This window comes from Gordionus sp. m RMFG-2023, chromosome 2 (assembly GCF_954871325.1).
Source record: "Gordionus sp. m RMFG-2023 chromosome 2, tfGorSpeb1-WG-v2, whole genome shotgun sequence".
NCBI classification, from domain to species: Eukaryota; Metazoa; Nematomorpha; class Gordioida; order Chordodea; family Parachordodidae; genus Gordionus; species Gordionus sp. m RMFG-2023.
Genome location: NC_088776.1, coordinates 36,983,340 through 37,001,990, shown reverse-complemented (window position 1 = coordinate 37,001,990; position 18,651 = coordinate 36,983,340). Strand labels below are relative to the sequence as shown.

At 27.6% G+C, this 18,651-nt stretch overlaps 1 protein-coding gene across 3 annotated transcripts in view; it reads right to left on the bottom strand.

The window, feature by feature from the left end:
* LOC135923690 (uncharacterized) overlaps positions 1–17,597 on the bottom strand; it is a 57,211-nt gene extending 39,614 nt beyond the window's left edge. For 2 of the 3 annotated variants that reach the window (XM_065458578.1, XM_065458581.1), the window contains exons 1-2: positions 17,546–17,597; positions 7,459–7,694 (exon numbers count right to left, since the gene is read on the bottom strand). In XM_065458578.1, coding sequence (XP_065314650.1) covers positions 7,459–7,694; positions 17,546–17,565 — 256 coding nt within the window. In that variant the 5' untranslated portion in view covers positions 17,566–17,597. The remainder of the gene's footprint in view (positions 1–7,458; positions 7,695–17,545) is intronic. The other variant, XM_065458579.1, reaches the window with a different exon arrangement.
* Positions 17,598–18,651: the final 1,054 nt, after the last annotated feature.

Sequence of the window (18,651 nt, the reverse complement as noted above, 5' to 3'; positions counted from 1 at the left end):
TATAGGGTATTTTATTTGGAGAGGACCATATGTCCATTCTTAATGAAAATTTAGATGTAATTTTAGAAAGTACAGAATTTAGATTGTTAAAAGAGCTATAATAATGTTTCATAATTAATGTATTTTTCTAGAATCTAATGTTAGTGAAGGGTTATATATGCTATAAAATTTTTAAAAGTGATATCCTCAACCTTTGAAAAGGATAAGTTATTTTGAATTAAAAAGTCTATATTATTAATAAAAAATGATTTTATTGTGTTAATTTTTTTTACAGCTAATTTTATTTGTATATTTTGGGTATATGGATCTAAGATGTGTCCATAACCCTGAGGTTCCAAAATTGGGAAGAGATATTTTTTATTTATTAAAAATAGCCTTCTTTTTGTTATGGCATCTCGTATATAATTCCCAGATTTTTGCTGTATTTCGTCTTTTATTAGATATTGATGTTTGTTCATGTTCATTATCGTTATTAGTATCATCAGAATTATCTATATTTACTAACACTATTTGGTCTTCATCCATTATATCCTAAATGAATAGATAAAAATTGATAACATGTAAAAAATTCCCATAATAAAAATAAACTACAATTATAAAAAACACCAATATTGATATCACAGTACAGAAAGGTTAGTATTTACACTAAAGAAATATCGGATGTAATAAGTTTAGGCAATTTAAAGAAAGAAAAAAATATATACCGTGATATAATCATCTAAGATAAAAAAACCAAATAATTATATGTATTTATCTATTTTTAATATTTGTATTGGGATTGGTTGATATTGTATTTAAACAATATATCAAATCAATCTATTTATGTAATTGTTATTGGCCCCACCCCTAAAACATATTATTAATTTCGTAACATTCTTTTATTTAGGTTTATTACAAGGCTGAGATTGTAAGCAGTATCCCTTATAATACTATTGCTTTTTCTACTTCCTCAAAAATTTTATTTTAATTTTTAAATCAATATACCAGATCACCGACTCATCAAATTATATTTTCGTACCAATAATCTGATCTACTTTAAAATGTATAGAGATTTGGATTAATAATTTCTTTAAAGACGTCGGGGTCAAATCAGAAGAAATTCTAAGGAGCCTCGTGAAGGCTTATATTTAGGACAAAGGATAGATACGCATCTTTAAGGCAAATTATGTTTGTTTTATTAATTCAATAGCCCCTGATGATTTTTTTCTTATTCATAAAAAAAAATCTTCCCCTTTTTTTTAAAAAAAAAATTTCCTCTCACAATATAATAATTTTTTTAAGTTAAATTAATAAAAAATAATTATGTTAATAATATAATTAAAATTATTGTTTCTTAAATACTATCTAATCTTCATATTAATTATGATGATAATTATATATTGGTAAATATTATATATTAATTTATCAAAGGCGGATCCAGGATTTTCCTAAGGATGGGACACGAGCACACATTTTTAGATCAGATCCGAGCCAGACTAAATAATTTATATAATGTAGGTATAAGTATTATAATATCTAACAAACAAAAATGATGTGTATTTATTCACATATTGCCACCCTAAATAAAATTATATTTACCCCCCATAATCTAATCAATATTCATATAAAGTTGCATCTCATTTATATAAATATATATATCTTATTCAGTTTAAAAATAAAAAGTAAAGCTAAAATACAATAGAATTTAAAAATTATTGTATTTATATAAAAATAATTTGCATGATTAATATTGAAAAAAGATGATATAATAATTGTTTATATAGAGAAAAAATATAATGAAAATATTAAAAAGACATATCAATATCAGTTATCCTGGTTGACATTTTGTGAAACTAGTTATTATTAAGGATATTTGTATTTAATATTTATTATTGGGTAGGCCTTTGCATTGGACATATCTTATAACCTGACCCAAGTCCGAGGAAATTATTTTTCAATGTTCCCGACCCAAGTTCGGACAGTCCATGCAGGCCTCTACCTTTGGTTATATTCGATTTTTATAAAAATAATTTTGAGCTTTAAATTTTCTTTTTTTATAGAAATGTTGAATTATAGTCGTTATTTTAAAGTTATTAATTTTACCAATTTTTCTTTCAAATTCTTCTTTATAGTGATATGTAGTGCTGTAAACATTTCTAAAATCGAACGCGTTCACGTTCATGTTCAAAAAAAAAGGAAGGCGTTCACGTTCATAAAACCGTTCAAAATTTTATGATAAATTTTTTTTAAATTTAATTTAATATAAATAAACTTATATTTTTTAATACAATATATTTTAGCCATGTTAAAAAATAATTATTTTGATAATATAATTATAAATAAAATATAATATAATATAGCGAATAAAAAGATATTTTTATTTATAAAAAATTTTTCTTATTAAATTTTAATAACAATTGTTTTCAAAATATTTATCTGATAGCCAAGAACACTTGGCAGTTAATACGGCATTAGCCTAAAAACGCGTTCTACAGGGGCAGATGAGGAGATTGTGGTATTATACTTAATAACTATCGTTATTGTTGGGATCAAATATCCCAAATGCATTATTTCTTCAAATTTAATGATTTAACTTAGTTATATCATATAAAATCAAATAATTAATATTAAAATCAAATGTCTTTTTAAATTGGAACCTGAAGATTTTGACAATATAATACATTTTGGCTACATTTTACACTTGGTAAGCATTGGATTAGTTCCTTCAATATAGGATGCTAATGTAAAACATTTATCATATTTGGCCATAGTAAATTCATCTGATTTTAAATTTTCAGAATCAGATTATGAGGATTAAATAATAATATCCATGCTTATGCTAATCTATTAAATTAAAATATAAACAATATTATACTTCATATATTATCTTTTTTTTATATGATTTTTATATAAAATAATATTAATATTATATTATGAATATGAATATGATAATATTATATCCTAATTCTGATTTCATATTACAAGCAAATTTTATAATCAACTATTTATATTATTTAAATTCGAATTGGGTCATTTTTAATTTTTTAAAAGCATCATTGTAAAGGATCCTACTTTTTTAAAAACCTTCGTTATAAAATTAGTAGCTTTCTAAAATTATGAGGCAATTTAGATAAGTTTCAAAGAGACCTACTCTAATTTGAATTCATAAATGCTAACAATTATTTTCCTAACAACCTATTTCTGTAGTGAAATATTTTATCAAGGCTGGAAACCTAACTACTAAAAGACGTTAATCGTCTTGGCAAGATCGTCCATATAAACTTAGAGACTCATTGACCAAAAATGACTTATTTTTAGATTATTAAGAATAAAGGATAAGTAGCATACTAGAATGATCTTAATTACTCTTTTTATGTTACTTTTAGCATATATATTTTATTGTGCCAAAGTTTTATGTATTAAGCGATAAACTATAAGATTTTAGAATACTATTGATGCGTATTAGACATGGAGACATGTCCCCTCCTAAAAAAAGAATGAATGACTCTCTATATGTAGTGAACAAAATAAAAAAAAATTATTCAAATAACAGCCCGAATATTATATAACCATAATCATCTCATATAACTCTAACCCACGATATAAAAATAATGAAGTTTATGTGATTCATCTTTTTGGACACCTAAATTTGTTAATTTTATTTGGTTTCTTTTAAAACTATGCTCAGACAAAGACCGAACCTAACTGATTACAAAGATGGAGCCGAACCAGACGCTAGCCTTACCCGAGTTACTGCTTGAAAAAAGCAGGGCTGTGCCGATATTAAATATCGGATCGGATCGGCACCGATATTTAGCATCTTCTAAAAATATCGAATCGGGCCGATACCTATAAAAAATCGATCCGATCCGATCTTTTTACTTTTTATTTTTGTTATTTTATGTTATGTATATTTATTTTACATCATTATAATATTTTCTAAATAATTTTTTTTAAACAATGCAATGCAAATGCACAACACCCTCTAAATTTTATATCTTTTTTTAAATAGATTTATAGTATTTAAAAATTTTTTATTATTTTAAATCTTTTTAAATAATAACGCCAATTTTATTATTTATACTTATAATAAAAGAATTTTTTTAAATATGGTATCTCAATTATGGAAATATTTTACAAAAGACAAAGATAATTTTGCAAAATGCATTATCTGCGGAATCATCTGATTCTGCCTTCAGTACGGCAGGGGATATAGATAGTCCATATCGTAGAAGCTTATTGCCAGAAAATCTAGAGGCTCTCATATTTATTTTATAAATCTAATATATTATAATTATTAAATATTACAATTTTATAACTCATACCAACATAAAATGGATATATTATTAAATATATTTTTTTTAATTAGTCTTAATTGCAGAAATAAAAAAATTAAATTAAATGCATAATTCGATTTTTTGCATAAAAAATATTGATTTCTAAATTACATTTGGTTCAATGGAAAGGGGGCGGGGGGTTATAAATATCAGATAGGTATCGGATTGGTTTTGAAGCAATATCGGATCGGTGAAAAATATGTGGATCGGCACAGCCCTAAAAAAAGTCTATTATTTTAACAAAAAAAAGTTTCATGTTAAAAATGATACCTTATAATACACAACTACTTAATAAATAAAAAATCATAGATCATAAATTTTTTTAGAAGGCGTTATATTTATAATATAGACAACGCAACCTTCTTAAAGTTATTGTAAAAAAAATTAAAATGATCTTTATAATTTTAAAACTAAATAAATAATTTTTTTAAAAAAATATAACAATTTATATTGATCATGACATGACTAGATACTAGACTAAATGGGATACTAGTTTCTATATAGAAAATTTTTTGGACCAAAAAAGGTTAACGATTTTACTAGATAAATAAATTATTCATGAATATTTCTATATTATTAGATGATTATCTATTTGGTAATAGTATATTTTAAATGATTTAATGTTATGGTATAATCATAATTAGAATCATATTAAATATGTACAACGAACATAATCAAATTAGTGATATCGGATCGGTAATTGTTTCAAGGAGACCTCTAATGATTAAAATATTATACAGATTTATAATGATACTTTACTTAGTAAATTAATATGCATATATATGTTCTACCGTATATAACCAAATTGCCGTGAGTAATCAATATCTTAACCAATACCAGCGACCAATACTCAAAAATAAGTCCACATTTCGTTATAAATTTATATTAAAAAGTTCATATAATAGTTTCTAAACCGATAAAAACAAAATGCTGTTAATTTTTATTTTCTTTTATCTTTTTCTTTTAATTTATTTTACTTTTATAAATTTAATTAAAAGTTATAAAAAAAATGGTTAATTAACTACATTATTAATTTTTGCATCAGTATTGTGTATAGGCCGATAACGTGTTTATACAGTTAAAAAATGGTATCAGGACATCTCTGGAGAAATCTAAATGTGTAATGTTTATATTTTTGCTATGATATTTAAAAATTAACTGTCGAAGGACTAAGGAGACTTTTTATCTAAAAGTTATGACGATTAAAAAAATAGGTATATTTTATTCATGTAATCCATTCGAATTGTTTAGATGGGAAAACACCAGCTCTATCTTTTTACGTGTTAAAATCATGTGAATTCTATTAGACAAAAATATAATTATAAATTCTTACCCGATCAAATTAAAAGGTTTTAAATATCTCGTCGAAATTCAATATAAAAAAAATGGAAATAGTTGTCTAGTATATCACAAAACAAAACATGGTCCATGCTAAAATTTTAAAAAAAAATTTCGATAAATAATTCATCTCAAGTGATCACTAGGCCTTTTCAAAAATGAATTTTTAATTGATATGACTCTAAAATTCATTTAATATAATATAAAATATAAAAATTTCAACAATATGAAGAGTAAATTATTTGATTCGTTCGAATATGAATAAACAATTATTCGATTCTCAGGTTTTTAAACATCAATAAAAATGCTTAATTATATAAAGTTTTAAATTTAAAATTTTTATTATTTTATCTTTGCTTGTTCTCATAATATCCTTCCTGTATCTGGCACACAATAGTGAGGTTTAAAAAATATATAACGCACCTATTTTTATTTAATCGCAAATTTTAATGAAATTTGTGTCCTAACTTTAAATTATTTTTTTAAACCCTAAAAATTGTGATTCAACAAATGTATATATATATATCATAATTCATATTTTAATAAATTTATTTTGTGTCAATTATTAGGCCGCTAGCCCAACCTTGAGCTAGGGAAGGGGCTCTCGGAAGGTGGGAGAAGATGGTTTTCGTCCGAATAATGAAGTGGGGATTGATGCTGGGGGGAGGGGGGGGGGGGGGGGGGTAACAAAGGTAAATAAAATATTGTTGGGAGAGGGATAATATTTTTTTGAGGGCTAGTATAAATAAAGGAACAAAGGCCCAGGAAATAGAGGAGGCATCGATTCCCAATAACTAAGATCTTGCAGATATTAAAGTAACCTATTTCTGGAGAGTTTCATTTTGTAGAATATGAATGGAAAAATCAATTTAATCAAATCCTTATCTATAAGATAACAAATTTCTTCTAGATACCCTGAAAAGATAATATTTTTTTAAATATGCCATTAAATTTTTATTAACAGTATCTGATAAGATTATATTATTATAAGAATCTTAAAAATGATGGAATAAAAAATAAAAAAATGCGAATTCAAACTCGAATTAAGTTACAACACCAATTACCATATGGTTTATAAACAAATATAGATAAAAGAGCGTTATTTATTAATGGAAATGGTAGCTCTGAGGTAAGAATCTGAGCTGATATGCACTAGTATTGAGTTCGAGTCCAAACTTGAGCAAAAAAAATCGAGTTCAAAGTAAAATTCCGTGTCTAATATTAAATTAGTGTCAGAAAAAAATGGCAATTTGTCTAGTTCCAACAAAACACGGAATGCCTCTATTTTTCGTAAATATTATTTTAAGACGATAAACATTTTCCACCCCTTACCCTCCCACTGCTACTCTATTTACAAAAAATGAATAAAATAAGTCATAAACAATATAAAATAAGTAATATTTTTTAATAAAATTACTATAATTGAGATTTTTCAAAAAAAAAGTGTAAAAAAAATTATTTTTTAAATATAACATGGCCAAGGCGACCTAAAGCAATCCAATAAAATTTATGGCCCAAAAGCCTTTCTAAGGAAAATCCCGTGAAGACTATTCGTTATCGTAAAATTACAAATTGGCTCATAGGTTTAAGTTAATATTATTTTTAGAAAAATTTATAAAATTAAGTGTGGAGAATCGAGTTCCCTTGTTTTAAAAAATATTGCATCCCTCCCTAATAACACCTCCAATATATATGTATATTTATATTAATGTATGCTATGCATTCGCAGTTTATAAACAGCATAATAAATATAATTATTTCCTTAGAGTATATATTTAAAATATGAATGGAGTATTTAAATTACCCTTACTATGGTATAACATCAACTGCCTGAGCTTGATGTAGGCTATGGAAATACGAACCACTGATATCTTATCAATTTGCAAGGATGAATTAAGGCGACCTGGTTGTTCGTTTAGATTAGATGATTTATGGAAGGGAAGCATAGCCATCATTTCTTTGAATATTTGAGCTTCTATACATCTTCTCATGCGGGCTGCGTTCCTCGAAGATTCTTTTCGGTATTCGTGGGCTTTGGAACTGATAGATCGAAAACAAAAAACATATAACAAATATTTATGACTAATTTTGTCGAATGAATAATCTCAAACAAGCCTTGCGCAAGCTTTGCGCAAGCTTAAATTTAATTTTTTTTTTAAACTTTTTAAGATGCATAATAAGAACTAGAGAATACCATAAAATAAAATTTTACAAATTCCAATAAGGAGAAATAGTGAAGGCTAAATGTTCGGCCCAGGCAGAAAACATAGATCCGACTTTCCGGCCTGGTATGGTTTTTGTAATCTATGTCCGGGCCGTTATAAAAAAATTTATAAAATTAAATTCATAGCATATTTTTTTGTTTTTTAAAATAATAAATGTTTTGCAATTATGAATATTTTTATTTATAATGCTAGATTCTAAAAAAAATTAATATTAAATGTGTCTTATTTTATCAAAATTAAATCAAAATTTCTTATATACTTAATAATGACCATCTTATCTAGATTGAGGTCAGTCGCTCTGCCATTTAAAATACTTATAAAATGTTCCATGTAGTGACCAAAACATAAGGAAGTCACTTTATAAAGGTTTTCAAAACTTTAAAAAATCGGTCCAGTATTGATATCGGTCAACTCTTTGACCTTCAAAACAAGTATTATAAAAATAATTGTATTTAACTAAAAAAAATAAAGTAGACTGAGTAAATAAACGTTTTAAAAGAACACTATATAAATTTGAAATTTTATTAGGTTGGGTCCAAAACCTATTTCAAAAATTTAAAGTTTTAAAGCTTTAAGCTTAATAATAAAACTTTGAAGATTTCACAAATATGTTTTAGCCATATTTTTTAGTTGATGAATATTTGTTTCCAAATGTTACCAAAGAAAAAATCATAGAAAACAAATAAAAAGATTTAATATTAAATTTAATATCCTCAAGAGAATATATATATACATTTCTAACACCCATCAAACGTTGAATAGTTATTTTTAAAACAAGTATCATGATTTTAATATATTTTAAAGAGTATCCAATCCAAAGTGTAACAGTTATACTACCTGCCAGTTAAGAAATTGAAAGATTTTTTTAGTTTGGAATTTAATAATTAAAAGCTAACAATTAATCATTTAACAATATACTTTATTTATTAAATAAAATATCAAACTTAATAAATAAATCTTTGTTTTAGATCATATATGTGAATATAAATATTTTTTAGCCCATGTATCTATGTAAAGAAACATAAGTATCTTTTAATAACTGAATATTGATAAAAAAACTTTTGTATCGAAATATAGTAAAGTGTGAATAAATTAGATTTCTTCTTGGACCAGAAATCAAAAAGTTTAAAGCGAGAAATTATAAGATAGGAAAGTTATACATTTGAGTTACTTATATAAAAAACTACAAACCATGAATCTTAAAAGTAAGTTTAAATATCAGATTTAATCAAATAATATTATTACAATATTTATCTCAATTTCATTCTGTAATAAAAAATGGACTGACACGTTTAATAATATCGTTTTCATTTCATTTTCAAAAATGTAAACATTTCTTCTGTATTTTTGTATACACATTTCAGATAATAAACACTCATTAATAATTTATTGCTCATACAAAATGGCGCAATTTGAAAAATTTAAGCCCCATTTAGGATATAATTTTTTTGTACTCAAATTGTAAACATTTATCTATCAAGGTTATTGAAAGAAAATGATTAAACAAAATCGTTAGTGATTCAACGTCAAACCCAGACAGATTATCGAGAGCTCAAATACTTTTTCTAAATATATTGATTTTAATATAGAAGATAATTCATTACTATTTTTTTGGCTTAATTGTATATGGAGTTATTCATTGTACTTTTATCATCAATAATATTATAAAAATTATAAATCTATATTATAATTAGTGTAAAATCTATCAAGATGATCATCAATGTCACCATAATAAAGCATCCTTAATGTGTGTGGCTAGATAATTAAACTTTAAAGGGGAAATATTGAAAAGAAAATAATTACCAACTGTGTTATGCCCTGCCATACTAAGTTTCAATCTAAACTAGTGAATCCTTACTAAAGTAGCCACCTTATTATATTTCCCGTATTAGTTGAGTCGCTTAAGATATTAAAATGAATTATATTATATATGGTAACTACTGGTTATGAATCTCTCTTGAATGGTCAATATCATTGGTTTCACTTTATTTAAGAAATCGTATATAAAACGTCAGGTTAATAATATAAAATGGGATTTTATATATTGTAAATCAAAATAAGATTACTATATTTAAAATATAAATTTCAGGTTAATAATGCTTACTACCAAAGGCAATACCGAATCGTGATTTTACAATTTTTATTTGATATATACTGCCAAATACCAAAATTATAAAAATGTAATAAGACCCTTATTATTTAACATATATTATTATGGAATCACGTGATCGAGTACGGCCTTCTATATATCATCCCCAAGGAAAGAACTACAAAGATAGATAAGAAAAAAAATAATAATTGCTGGGATTCGAACCCATAACCAACGGATTGGTAAGCAACTCTCTTGCCGACTAGGCCACTAACGCTTTCCAAAAATCACGATTTTTCAAATATATATTATAAATATATTTAGTAGTGCCTATCCAAATGAAAAATAAACAAAATACAAATTTGATAGGTAAATACCTTAAGGTAGTAAGCATCATTAACCTAAATTTCACATGTAATCTTTTTTTAATAGTGGCGTCGTTAGGGAGAGACAGAAGTAGTTCTCATCGCGCCAAAATGTAATTAAAGTGCGCTAAAATATTTTTAAAAAATGGTGTTTATAGGAAGGCTAAATCAATAAAAATTGACTTTGTAGCAATCCGGTTGAGTCCGGACAAAAGATAATATCAAAATATTATTTTTGAAATTTATTTTTAAACTTTAAATAAAATATTAGGCCATTTTTAAAAATATCCTTCACTATCGGAATAATAGGCAATGAGGCCGTTGTTTTCGGGATAGGTTATTTATTCTATAATGAATATTTATTCAATTGAGATATAGTGTTTAGCGCGTTTTTCTTCTCTTTTTATTTACCTATATTTTTCTAATAAATGCAGAAAACCATAATAGTAATTTTAGATTTTTAAATATAATATATATCCGAGGCCTGCAGGCACTACTCTAAGCAAGGTCCGGGTACACGGACCAGACCGCATTTTTTATTTAGATGACACGGGTTGGGCCTAAAAAAATTTAAATATCCGGGCCGGGCTGGACCTAAAAAAAATTTATTAAAAAACGGCGCAAGAATATTTTAAATCACAATTATTCTATAAAAATTATAAATATATAAAATATATTTAAAAAATGTGTATCATAGAATAATATTCACACTTATTCACTTATCATAATTCCTATTTCTATTTTCCCTTATTCAACTAATCATTATTTTAGGTAAATTCAATAAAATTAAAATTAACAAAGATACACTCAATATTTAAAATATAATACACTTTTTAAGGATAAAAATTATTTTAGAAATAATCATTTTATCTCTAGGTGGGTTGCCTGGGAAAGAAAATTACTAGGAAATAAGGAAATTACCATACACGTGTTAAATACTCTTTTTATAACAAATAGGGAGGTAAGATAATTTGAAAAGGTATTATATTTTTTTTTCTCTTTAGCTTTCACCTTTTCTGGTGGTAAGCTCCTTCAAAATCTCTCTCCACTTTATGTTATTCATACAATCTCTTTTATCTATTTTATACTTCTTTATATTGGCTCTAACTTTATGGCCCCATTGAAGTTTTGGCCTTCCTCTTTTACGTTTGCCCATCACCTCCAAACTTTCAACTTTATTTCCTATGTAGTTCATAGGCCTTCTCATTGTGTGCTCATACCACCTAAGTCTGTTTACCATTAACTTAGTCTTAATAGGCACTACCTTTAAACTATTTAGTATTCTTGTACTGGGCACCTTATCCTTTCTTGTTACCCCAGAAATCATCCTCAGCATTCTCATCTTCATAGTTTGTAGACTTCTCTCGTCTGATTCTTTGGTTGGCCATGTTTCTGAACTATATAGAATAGTTGGTTGTACTATGGAACTGTAGATTTTTCCCTTTAATTTGTGTGGGATTCTTTTGTCAAATAGCACTCCAGATAAAGATCTCCACTTTAACCACCCTTGATTAATCTTATTCTATCTCTTTTTCTATTGTGCCGTTTGTTTGTATAGTGGAGCCCAAATATTTGCAGCTTCCAATTGCGGATATCTGCCAATCATTTATATCAATACTCTCCGTTTCATCTCCTCCTATCACCATATACTCCGTCTTTTCTCTATTTACTTTTAATCCGTGCGTTTCTAGGATATTTAACCAATTCACTAACCTTTCTTTCATTTCATTCTTGGATTCGGCAAGTATCACAATATCATCTGCAAATATCATATTCCACGGGACTGTTTGAGGTATAGACTGTGCTAATACATCTATTACTGTAATGAAGAGAAGTGGGCTGAGAGCCGACCCTTGATGAACTCCTTCGGCTATTGTGAAGCCTGCTGAAGTACCTGTTGTGCTACGGACCATTGTTGTATGTCCCATATACATATCCTGTATTATTCTTATATATTTTTCGGGAACTTTTTTGTGGCGTAGCGCCCACCAGATAAGTTTTCTTGGGATTCTATCGAAGGCCTTTTCTAGATCGAGAAAGACTATGTGTAGCTTTTTGTTCTTTTCCCTGTATTTTTAACTCATTTGCCTAATTGCATGGATAGCATCGGTTGTTGATCTTCCAGGCATAAAGCCAAACTGTGTCTCTCCTATTTCGATTATATCTCTTAATCTTTTTTCTATTATTTTTTCGTATAGTTTTAGACAGTGTGACATTAGTTTTATGCCCCTGTAATTTTGACAATTGTGTGGATCCCCTTTATTTTTGAAGATAGGAACTAGATAGCTCTGCCTCCATTTTTGGGGAACCTCTTCATTTCCAAGTATTTTATTGTACAGATTTGTGAGATGTATTCCATCATCTCCTAGTGCTTTAAGGCTTTCTATTGGAATATCGTCTGGACCCCTAGCTTTGTTGTTTTTCATATGCTTGAGGCATGTGATTATTTCTTGTTCTGTTATAGGTTGTACAAGGTTTTGACAAGGAGAGTGTTCATCGAGATGCAATATGTGGGAATTAAAGTTGAGAAGCTCCTATTCATTATTTCTTTTTCCTTTATTATCAATTTCCCATCTTTATTTTTGATTACTTTCGGAGCTCCGTTTATATCCCTAGAGTTCTTTTCTCGCTGTTTGGCTAATCTGTATATTTTATTTTGCCCTTCTTTGGTATGTAGATCTTCGTACATATCATCGTAGCCATAGATTTGGCCCTAGCCACCGCCTTTGTGGCTAATCTCTTGGATTTTTTGTATCTTGACTTGTCATCTGCATTTTTGGATTTGTACCATATTTTATAAAGGGCTTTTTTCTCCTGTATAGTGGTTTGTACCTCTTGATTCCACCACCATAGTTCTTTGTGTGATTTGTTGCCTCCTCTTGTCAAGCCTAGCGTCGATTTTGCAGTGTCTATTAATCTGGATGAAAGGTCTGTCCAGATTTTTTCACTGACTTGTGAGCAATTTATTGTTTCAATGTTTGCATTGATTGCAAAGGGATCAGTCATTGTTTTTAATTTGCCCCATTTGATGCATGGTTCCAGTTTTATCTTATTTTGAGTGGATTTATTTGAGATTTGTAAATCCATGATTAGTAGCTTGTGTTGCGCGGCGATATCTTCTCCTGGGATGACTTTGCAGTCTATTACATCTTTTAATCTTTTGCGAGAGATTAGCATGTAATCTATCTGTGTTTTCCTAGTACCACTTTCATATGTTATTAAATGACTGTCTTTTTTCCTATAGTAGGTGTTGGTTAAGGCAAGGTCGAAGGCTTGCGCAAATTTCAGTATGTGCTCTCCTTCATCATTTCTTTCTCCGTATCCAAAACCACCATGATGCCTTTTGTAGCTATCTCTTGCTTTCCCCACATGCGCATTTAAGTCACCACCAATTATGACTAGGTCATCCTTAGGGATTTCCATTACAGCTTCATCAAGGATAGCTCTAAAGTAATTTTTCTCTTCTTCCTTGCAACCCGTTTGAGGAGCATATACTTGATAGGATGTGTAGTATTGATTGACCAATGCAGAGTTTTATCTTCATTAGTCTATCAGAGATCCTGTTGACTTCTACTACTGAAAAGGTTAGGTCTTGGCTGAGGATGATGCCGACACCGTTCCTATTGCTAACAAGTCCATTATAGTACAATTTATACCCATTTCTTTGCTTTGACCTTTACTTTATTTTTCACAGGATGGAGGTCTACACCCTGCGCGTCGCATGGAGGGAACGCCCTAGCTTTCATATTCATATTTTCATTTGTGTCCTTCATTTTGTTTATTGGACAGGTATCCTTAGCACCCGGCTGTCCAGGCCTGTCGGTGACCGGGGTGTCATCTCTAAGCTCCGAAATTCATCATACCATATGTCTTTACACATCAGTCATCGAAGAAAAACTTGAAAGTTTTTATGGTTCTTACCAGGATTGAACACGCGTCCTTGTTCATACTCGTGTTTCCAAGCCTGCATCTTACCCATTAGGCCAATTATATATGGACCTATTATTAGCTGAAAAACGATCCGTAAAATACCGAATAAGGTATATCTTTTTAAAAACCAAGGCTGTATAAAGTTTATATATCCTGGACGAAATTTTTTCATAAAGAAATCCGGGCAAGCCGGGTTTTGAAATCCGAGGCGTGCAAGTGGTACCTCTGCAAATTTCTGATATACATAGATCGTATTCAGCATAATTCTTTATAAAATAAAAAAATATATAATCTAATTAGCATTGTTAGTGTGCCCTGCTATTTAAAATTTAATAATAAACTTGTTTAAATGTGCATGTATTATACAATTACATATATAAAAACATATGTTTATGTTTATTTAAATAATATCCAAAATTAAATAAAAATTGATTTTTCCATCTCTTCTTTATATTTTCCTAATAACAATAAAAATTGCGTGATAATTATCATTTCAAGCGTCTAAATGGAATCGATTAATAGAGGAGATAATTATTGCGTATTTCGGTTGGGGGGGGGGGGGATCAGCTATAAGAGTTAGTGCATAGGAGTAACCATGTTGGGTAGAGTAAATCGTCCTTCGGAAATTTGCCTGTTCTCGTATCATTAGCTAATAAAAAAATTCCCCCTACCTATCCTACACCCCTTCCCCTCAAAAATGTATACAATATATCACTATAAAGAAGAATTTTAAAAAAAAATAGTAAAAGTGATAATTTTTTTAAAATAATGACTTTAATTCAAAATACTTAGAAAAAAAGGAGATAAACTAAAATTATTTTTATATAAATCAATTTAACAAAGGTTTACAATAAGTATACCTAAAACCCCCAATAAATCTTTTGGGGAAAACCCCAACTTAATAACCCCTCTAGAAAAATCCTGGCTATTCCTATGAGTTAATGATGACATTCGTTTTATTTACAATTATTTTAGGATTATGTGAAATTTGGGTCAATCACTCAATTGTATCTATAGAAGACTTGCATTGGGTCTATATTTTATATATACCATCTGAACTATTATTTTATAGGTCTAATCATAAAAAATATAAAATAAAAAACATTTTATGATAAATTAATTTTTTAAAGGAAAATGGCACTCAAGGAAAATATGAAACTTTATATTAAATTAACATGTAAAAAAATCATGTAGGCAATTAAAAAAGACAAATATAAGAATTATATTTTTAAAAAACCAAGAGGAGGAGAAGGAGGGCAAAAAGAGACTATCAATAAGATCCAAGGAAACTAAAATAGTTGCCTCAGAACATGACAATTTGAGTTGACTATAATATTTTAAAAAATGATAGAGTTAATAGCTCCATGGCAACTGAACTTTCCTTTCAAATATAAAAGGTTAGAACATGTAGGCCCTAAGAATTGGACTATTTCCTGCACATTGGGTAGACATAGATCACAGCCTAGTTTATATCCTATGGGCACCCTCACCCCCTCATTGGACATTGGATAGTAAAGACTAAGATTGGCTTTAGAGACAGCTTCAAGACATTCATGGCCAGAGTTTTGTCCCAAGTATTTGAGGATTGGAGTGTCTTCAAAGAAGGATTTAATCCCTACTAAATTCTTAAAACTAGCTAAAAGAGGGCTAAGAAAGTCTCTTTTGGGGGAAGGTAGGAGATAAAAGGCATAAATTTTTCTTCCATTAAGTCACGGGCAGAATAAAATAATTTTAATTTTTTTATCCAAAGTCCAGAAGAATTTTTTACTAAAAATCGTAGCTTAACCAGCATAAAATCAAGATGTGAAATTAAATTAGAGGTTGGTGTAGGCTAGCCTAGTTTGAAATGGTCTGTGAAAATTTTTATACTAATTATTGATTGGGCTAATCTTTCAAAATAAACATAATTTAAACTGATTTATTTGGGATTTTTCTCTTATTATTATTTTATACATAATTTCACACTAAATATGATTAAAATTCAATTAATTTGTAATTATAAAGATATTAAAAAATAATTTATAAAAGAAAAAGTTGTTAAAAAAATATCTAATGATTCATAGTCAGCCATAAATATTGACCATATTTTAAATAAGATGATTAACTTTTGGGAAAATAAAAAAACTAAAATAGACATAGTCTCTATTTATAATGAGGGTGCATTGCTCTAGAGATACAACAGACATCACTGGATATTTTTCACAAATAATAGGTAAAATGTAATGACAACAAGATATAATGAAATAAATTACATTGCTATAGACCCATCAAGGTGCTTACTATAAACATGGCCTACTTAAGTCCTTCATAATAAAATTATTTGCATAGAAAATATCAAATTGATTTTGTATGACATTGGTTTAAAGATGGATGGTAAATAAAAATCAATCTAAATATTGATATCAGATAATGGGGTTATTGTATGAATATTGGTAAATATTCGATCAGATCAGTGAAAAATTTAGCTCTACTAATTAACATATTTAAAAAATTTATACGCTAGCCTGTAAACATATTTTGTAAAAACAGTCATGGCCCAGCCCAGCCCAGCCCAGCTAACAATCCAGGTTAGGACTAGGCTGTTGCAACTAATACGGTTGAGTTACTGAGATTAGCTCTATAATAAATATTTACATTATTCAAGAAATAAATTTATATTAATAACTAAATATTAATCAGTTATTTTGTTGAAAATAATTTATCAACAATTTTGCCCTATATTTTAAAAATTTAATCTCTACAATTTGTGGAAAATTTCTAAATTATTAAAATTAATATTAAACTGAAAAATAATGTATTACTCTAATATTTATTATGTTTTTATTTTGATTAATATAAGACTATTTAATGATTAAATTACAAATTTTCAAGAGTACTGGAATAAAGCTTTATTATAGTTGAGTAAGAACTAGGCAAAATTGCTATAAAAAAATTATTACATTATAAGAAAAAATATTTCATCAAAAATAATAAAAAATTTGGCCTGACATTAAAAAAACATAAATTTTTATAACAAATACCTTGAATATGAAATTTAATAGATATTTGTAATAACATATTTTGTATAAACCTTTTAATAAGATGTTTAATTATTTATGAAGCAATACTTATCTTTCCAATATAAACTAATTAAAAAAGATTATTACTTATAAAATATACTAATGCTTATATAATATTTGGAAATGGTTAGATTAAAAAAAAAGGCTTTAAAAATTGTTTCTATTTACATGTTCTAACTTGTAAGCTATATATATTAATAATTATCTAAATTTAATAACATACTTAACATTTTTCTTTCTCATTTCAGCTAGAGACCGACCCTGATAATATATTATCTGATTAGTTAACATATGTGAATTATAACTCGGATTTTAACTTAAAAATTCCAACATTAAAAAATTATATTTATTATAAACAAAAGAATAAAGATCATTATATATTTCTATAAAATAAAGATTTTAATAGTCTAATTTTTTTGATACAAATAATTAGTATATAAGCAAATTTTTATGATTATCAAAACATGGTTGTTAAAATTATAAATTTTTACATTATTTCTTTCAAATTATTGTTTGAGGAGTTGGGGAGAGGGTTAAAGAGGATTTTATTTATTGGCTTAAAATAATATTCGCAAAGTGTTGTATTTTTGAAGGGGAGATTTCCCCTTAACCCCACCCCCATAGCTACGCCTATTGGCTTTATGATGGAAACTATATTTTTCTATGCCCTCGCTACCGATTATCTAATTGTATGATTATAATGAAATGAAAGATTATCCATCGTATAAATAATTTTATTTATCATATTAATAATGGATTAATATTTCATTAACAACTGAATATTCCATTAAAAAAAAGGTACCCATAACAAGCATTAGTATGAATCATGCTTGGACACAGAAGGTCCCAGTTCGGTCCTGGTAAGGAACGTAAAAATTTTCCGGTTTTTTTTTGATGACTGATGTGTAAAGACATATGGTAAGATGAATTTCGGAGCTTAGAGATGACACCCCGGTCACCGACAAGCTTATAAATGTATTAATTTTTACAGCAATAAATTTTGTCCTATTTTATCTCAAAATTTAATAGATAACCCCCAAAAAATATTTATCCTACCCCCCATTAAAGCAGCTTACCCCCTCCCTCTCAAAAAATAGGATGCAAACTGTTCCTACCCCTCCCGCTCATGTAGACGCTGCCTGCCATAGATAGAATTTTAAAATTTTACAAACCCTTAAAAAAATACTTCTTAAATAGAGATTTTAAAAGCTGTCCTAAAATTTTGAATAATTTTTTTGAGTATGAAATGGCAGAAGCATATTTGGGATTCGTTTTGCATGTAGGAAATCTACTTCATGAAGTTAATATTCAGTTGCAATCAGTATATTC